This window comes from Euphorbia lathyris, chromosome 4 (genome assembly GCF_963576675.1).
Source record: "Euphorbia lathyris chromosome 4, ddEupLath1.1, whole genome shotgun sequence".
Taxonomy (NCBI): Eukaryota; Viridiplantae; Streptophyta; class Magnoliopsida; order Malpighiales; family Euphorbiaceae; genus Euphorbia; species Euphorbia lathyris.
The window spans coordinates 82,545,152-82,552,104 of NC_088913.1; the positions used below are offsets into that span (position 1 = coordinate 82,545,152).

At 34.1% G+C, this 6,953-nt stretch overlaps 1 protein-coding gene across 1 annotated transcript; it reads right to left on the reverse strand.

Annotated features, from left to right (window-relative positions):
• Nucleotides 1-2,438: 2,438 nt before the first annotated feature.
• LOC136227285 (ethylene-responsive transcription factor ABI4) lies at nucleotides 2,439-4,471 on the reverse strand. Its single transcript, XM_066015933.1, has 2 exons — nucleotides 3,092-4,471; nucleotides 2,439-2,969 (listed from the first exon to the last, which is right to left on the reverse strand). Exon 1 carries the CDS (start codon nucleotides 4,353-4,355, stop codon nucleotides 3,180-3,182), a length of 1,176 nt encoding a protein of 391 aa, XP_065872005.1. The 5' UTR covers nucleotides 4,356-4,471; the 3' UTR covers nucleotides 2,439-2,969; nucleotides 3,092-3,179.
• Nucleotides 4,472-6,953: the final 2,482 nt, after the last annotated feature.

Consider the following 6,953-nt stretch of genomic DNA (forward strand, 5'->3'; position numbering starts at 1 on the left):
AAGCGAAGGCCGGGCCTATTCAACTCAAAATCATGTGTGGATTGTGGAGAGTATTCAAGGGATCGCTCCCAGTTGGGTTGATATATGGCGCCGGTACATGCCATTTGGTGTCGGCTATGAGCGGAATAAAGTTGTGATCAATGTCCATGTTCGTGAAGTGGAGAAAGAGGAGGCCCGGGGCTGGTCGGTTCAATATGTCGTGGAAGTGCGGAGGAGCTTCCAAGACATTGTGGAGGATTGGTTTGATCAACTCCGTCGAGATATTCCGTTCGATGTCGGTCGGAGATTGTGGCGAGTATTACGGGGAATGAGCACCGGGGACAATACACGAGTTGAGGTGTGGGAAGAGTTCATAAAGAGAAGGAGAAGCTGACAATATATGGAGTGGCTAACCCCTACCGAGCACAAGTCTTGTTCTATAGTTGAGTTGGGGGCCAACTCTTTTGAAGAAGAGGAGAATGATGAGGGCATCTTGTCCCTGGACGCGGGGCGTGAGAGAGGACACACGGAGCGTGAATCCAGAGCCGAGAGAAAGGAAGAAACCACGCAAGAAGGGGGTCATTTGGGCAGTCCACGCGGGACGTGTTGTCTAGTACGCGGAGCGTGGATCAAGCCTTTGGGGAGAACCAGTTTCAGGAGGGCATATACGCGGGGCGTATCCCGAAGGGCGCGGAGCGTGAAGACCACCTTCGAGAACCTTCAAGCTCAGAGATGCATTCACGCGGGGCGTGAGAAGGGTTACGCAGGGAATAACCTCACCTAAAGAATACTTCCTCCCCAAGTTCTTCATGCTTGGGACCACTCCTTAATTACACATTTTCCACTCCTTATTTACAACTCTACCCCTCCTTATTTATAACCATGCCACCCCTTTACCATTAACCTAATTTACCCTTTAGATTTGTATTTTAATTAGTTAGATAATTTACCCTTTTGTAATTTGACAATTAGGTTTTTGAGATGATATAAATTCATCTCCTTCTCTTTGTAATAGGTTAACTTTTATCAATCAAAATATAATTCTTCTTCAAGAAGCTTTGTTAAGGTTTATCCTTCAACAATGAAGCTTTGTTAAGGTTTATCCTTCAACAATGGAGATTTTATTATTCCTATGGATTTAGTCCATGAATTTGGGATCCACTCCTTCTAGTTAGCTAGAGAAGTTGTTAATCTTTGTTAGTTTACGATTAAAACTAACACGTCACTATTTCAGATAAATCCGATCTATATCAGTTTTTTTTTTAATCAAGAGTGTTATTTTTAAATAGATAGAAGTAATAAATAATAAAATTGCTCTTAGTTTGTGATGAATAATTTTAGATTCTAACTTCAAACAAATTTCAAAATTTTCCAAACAACAAATCCCAAAATCTTATTCACAAGCAAAGAAAAAATAATAAAAAAAGTGATAGTCTTAGATTCAACTTAAAATAAATTTTGAAATTTTCCAAACAACAAATCCCAAAATCTTATTCACAATCACAAATTGTTTCTTAAAATCATACCCTATTCTTTTATGGTACTAACAACCATTACAATCATTATTGAAATAACAATTCGAGTCGTCTTGATCTTTTATCGCATTAACAACCATCCTAATCACTATCTAGATAACACAGGAATTTTCACATGCACCTTAATGAACAAGTGAATTTGCTCATTCACCGTTAGATATAGACTTATTAAATCTAAGCCTTAGGATGCTTTGAATCTCCACCTTAGGATTCTAATAAACCTAGATCTAACGGTGAATAGGCAAATTCTACTTGCTCATTAAGGTGCATGTGATCAAGACTGCTAGACAACAATACAAGTCGTGTTGACGGTGATTGAAAAAGTGGCTACTACAAAGCAAATGGGAAATTGAGATTTAGTCTAATTCGAGATAATATTATCTTAATTATGTCAAAAATAATATATGAAGCTAATTATTAAACTTATTATCAACCTAAACTTTATTTAGATCCAATGTGGCAAGCATGCAAGTCTATGCTTGCATGCTTGCCACGTCGGATCCAAACAAATAGACTTATCACAGACGATGTGACAAGCATGCATAGACTAGTCACGAACAACAACATTAGGACCGTGCATAGACTTATATATAACTTTAAATCACGAACAACAATATTGAAATTCAAAGTTCAAGCGTGCAATTTTGTGCAATTTTGTGTCTCGTACACTTAATTTTAGATTCAACTTGAAATAAATTAATAATTGAGATTTAGTTTTCAATTTAATTAAGAAAGTTATGCATTGTTACATAAAATCTTATTCACAATTTCAATTGAGATTGTTTCGAAATGTTCCAAACAAGAAATCCCAACTTATCATTCTGCCATTAACTAATTGTTTTTCTTTTCTTTTGATGATTCTACCATTAACGAAGCACAGCTTTTGACTTTAATTCATTGAAAAAAGAACACAAAATAAACTAATCAATGAAAATTTAATGTTTTAAATTAACAATAGCAATAAATATTCTACTAATCTTCTACATTTCTTCACTAAATTCCTATCAAATAGCCAAATAAACCCTAATGACAATGAATATTCTTATCTCCAAACTCCATTGTAAAAAAAAAATAAAAAAAAAAAACAGGAATCTCAATCAACTACTACAAAAAAAGAAAACCTTAAGAAAAAAAATTGATTAACTCACCTTTAATTAAAATCTTTAGGGAAAGAAACATAAGACATGCAATTTCTCACGTCATCTTCTTCTTCTTCACCTCTTCACTCTCATACTAATCCAGATTCGAGTTGAATAGATCCCAATCCAGATTCGAGTCGAATAGATCTCAGATTCCCACCAGATCCCAGATTCATCCAAGATTCTGGGTGGATAGGTTTCTTTAGTATTTTAATAGTAACTAACCTTGTGTATGATCACTTTCTTCTTCTTTCTCAAATGTTGTAAGATTTAGGCATCAAGAATTGAACACCTAAATGAAAGGGGGAAAAAAAATCTACCTCCATTTAAAGGAGAGAGCTCTAATCATCTATCTATGTATATAAGCATAACCCAAGAAAAAAAAAATAAAAAAATACTTGCATGCAAGCTATATATCTATATGTAAAAAAAACAAACCTTTTGGAAGCTCTTTGAATTTCTTGTGTTTTGCAAGGAATTTTTTCCATGCAAAGGCTAATTAATCAAGAAAATCAAGAAACAAGAATCAAATATCAAAGAATGGAGAAGGATCTCCATAATCCCAAATACTAGAAGCCGGATATTCATCATCACTCGTCATAGGCCAAACCGCCGGCGACTCAGGTCCCACATGCATCACCGGATCTTGATTCACCGGTGCAATTTGATTATTGGTGGATACAGCAAGTGAGTCAATATTCTCGTACAAATTACCAAATTCTTGATTCGGCGGCGGCGGCGCCATAGGGAGTGGAAGATTAGGATTCTGATTCATAATTTCCGAATTAAAATCCTGATTAAGACCACCACCGGCGCCGGCAGAAGTAGAACTAGTGTTCTGATACTGAAACTGAAATTGCTGATTCGACGACAAGACATGATGGTGATCTTGATTTTGATTTAGTACTACGTTTGTAATCGTTGGATATACTATACTGGATGACGATGACCCCACCACAACATTCTGATTCTGTTGATTACGATAGGCACCGTACGGATAAGATCCGGCCGCCGCCGCAATCCCCGCCGCTGCCGCCGCCGAGGAGAAAGAGTACGTGAGGCCGAAACCGGAAGGACGAGGAAGCAAAGGGCGAAGAGTCTGAGTAGTAGAAGAAGAAGAAGAACAAGAAGAAGACCCTCCCCGAGACGCACCACCACCACCACCACCACCACCGGAGGAAGTAGAGGACGACGACTGAGATGAACCGGGATTCGACGGCTGTAAATTAAGCTGCGCTCTCGAGCCATAGAGAATTATAGCGGCACGGTCGTAAGCACGAGCAGCATCTTCAGCGGTGGCGAAAGTTCCGAGCCATTTCCGTGTTCGTTTCCTCGGTTCTCGGATCTCCGCCACCCATTTCCCCCAGCTCCGTTGACGGACACCTCTGTATCGGAATTTACTGTTGTCCGGCCCCCCTCTCCCCTTGCACTTTTTGCCAGTACTATCGGGAGTAGTAGTAGCGGCGGTGGTGGTGACGGCGGGGGGATTATCGGAGGAAGTGGATGATTTTTTATCTCCGGGAGGCGGCGGAGGCGGAGGAGGAGGGAGAGGGGGGAGGGAATTGGAATTGGAGTCGTCGTCCATGGGGGAAAAGTGAGGGTTTTTAAGGGGGAAAAAAGAGAGTGAGAAAAGGGAGAGAAAGATGAGTGGCCTCGTTGATTGTGTGGTGTTTGGAGACTGAGAAAATGGAAGAAATGTCATGAAGCATAAATGGTGGCAGAGGGCGGTGGAGCTTTTTTTTTATATTTATTTAATTTAAAGAGAGGGGGGAGAAGGAAGTGAGAGGGAAGAAGAAAGGTTTGCTGCATGCTGAAGTAACACAGACCAAAACAGAGATGCTGAGCTGCATTTTGGTTTCGGAATTTGTAATCATTTTTTATTTTTTTAAAATTTAAAAACTTTTTATATTCATTTAATATATATAAGGAGTTAATTTTGATTAATAGAAAAATGCATATTAATTTTTATATATATATATTTTAGTAATTCTTAGGATGAAAGAAATTGGGTTTGTGGATGATAAATTTTGTTGAATACTTTTTAGACATGAGTAGAGATACGTAATAGTATTTTATTTGGAACTTATTTTTATAATTTTGTTTTTTTAGAGAATCTCTATTTAGGTGTTTGATTCACAAAGAAATAACAGAATGGAAAAGGTTTCAGTTCCACAAATGAAATGAAATGATGTACATTTAATTCTTTTTATGGGTGTTTGGTTCAAATGAGGGAATAAATCAGTATTGTATTTTTAACAATAAAATTTATATTTTTATGTGTTTATATTAATAAATTAATCATATATATAAATTACTTCAAGATGATAAAGTGAAATAAAATTAATCAAAGAAAATATATAAATATTCTATTTTAAAATAATTAAAAATAAATACTAATGTGATAAAAGAAAAAATTTGGTTAAAATTATTTTTCAATGTAAAAAAATAAGGGTAAATAATTTATTAGTCCCCTCCTTTTTGCTCAATCCATTGTTTAGTCCTCGTATTTTGAAAAACACATTGTAAGGTCCATATCTTTTGTTAATATTAACCATTTGGTCATTTTATCTAGTTTTTTTAGATTTTTAACTGAACATATCTTAGCTTTCAAAACGACCATAGTAAATACAAAATGGTCATGTTACTTTGTTATTTTCTGTCTGTCTATTTATGCAAAATATAACGGTTAAAAATCAAGAAAAAATAGACAAAAGGACCAAAGAGTTAATATTGATAAAAGATATGGACCTTATAATGTGTTTTTCAAAATAGGGAACTAAACAGTGGATTAGGTAAAAAGAAGGGGACTAATAAATTATTTATCCAAAAAACAAAAATAAATAAATACAATAATAAAAAATGAAGTTAATTGTTCTACCAAAAAAAAGTGAAGTTAATTAAATAAATAAATATAAGGATCAAAACAAAAATTAAAAAGTAAAATTTAGTATAAAATACTTTTTAAGAAAAAAGTTTAAAAATATATAAGTATAAGGATAAAAAAATAAAATTAATCGAATGGTAAAAAAAGTAAAAATAAATAAATATATGGACTAAAATAAAAATTAAAAAGTAAAATAGAGACTAAAATATAATTTTACAAGGAGGGTAGAGATTCAAGTTAGTAAGAGACATAAAAATAAAAGCAAAAAGCATTATTAAACTCTTAATCTTTTATTTTTTGGTTCATTAAGTCTTTGATCTTTTATTTGGATACATTAAGACCCTTATTATTTATTTTTGGTCGCTTTAAGCCCTTTATTACCAAATTGGTAAGTTCTGAACATCGAATTCTGTTAAAAATACTTTATTAATTTCATATGTATTTGAAATTATGAAAAAAAATATAATTTTTACAGTTTGAATTAAGGTTTTTACAGTTTTAGTATAGCCACATTACACATCCAAAACTGCTTTCAGACAGTGAAAAAATACAAATTTCGAATGCAAATGCACTCAATAAAAGTATGTTAACCAAATTTTATGTTCAAATTACTTTTTTTGGTCATCAATGGTTTAATGAGACCAAAAATAAATGATCAGTGGCTTAATGTATCCAAAGGCCTAATGATGCTTTTTGTCAAAAACAAATAGAAAACTTAAGGTTACAGAATGAGATTAGAAAAGTTAAGGGTAAACCCAAGATTAAAAAATTGTAAATTGAATGATTGAATTAATAAAATAAATGTCAACAAATGGAATGAAACCTCGTCTTTTTCTTATATTTTTTGAAATCTTCAAAACAAATGCCTCCTTATTTTTTACCATAGTTTTTTTTTTTATGAGAACGGAACTTGTATTTGCACAAACAATGCACAATCATTACGAATACAAGTAACAAAATCTTCAATAAGGATATCCAAATGAAAAAGAGGATTAGCCCAAGCAGCTAAACCATGAGCAACAAAATTTGTTTAGTGTCTCTCATGCACGAACTCAATGAACATAAAATCACGTATCAACTCTAAAATATCACCAACAATAATCCTCATCTAGTTTGTCAACATTTATTTATTATTTAACAATTGAATTGTTGAAATAGAATCTGATGCAACCAAAATTTCCCAATAATTGTAATCACGTATCACACTTAGCAACTTAAAAATCGCTAATAGCTCAACATGTAAAACCGACATAGCTTTTTCCAATCGGATCGCTAACGAACACTGAAACTAAACCATTAAAATCTCTAACCACCATCCTAAAAAAGCTTTCAAATGATTTAACCGAGAATGAAGCATCACAATTTAATTTATTTGCAGGGGGCAACCAAAAATAACATTGAGATACATCCATACCC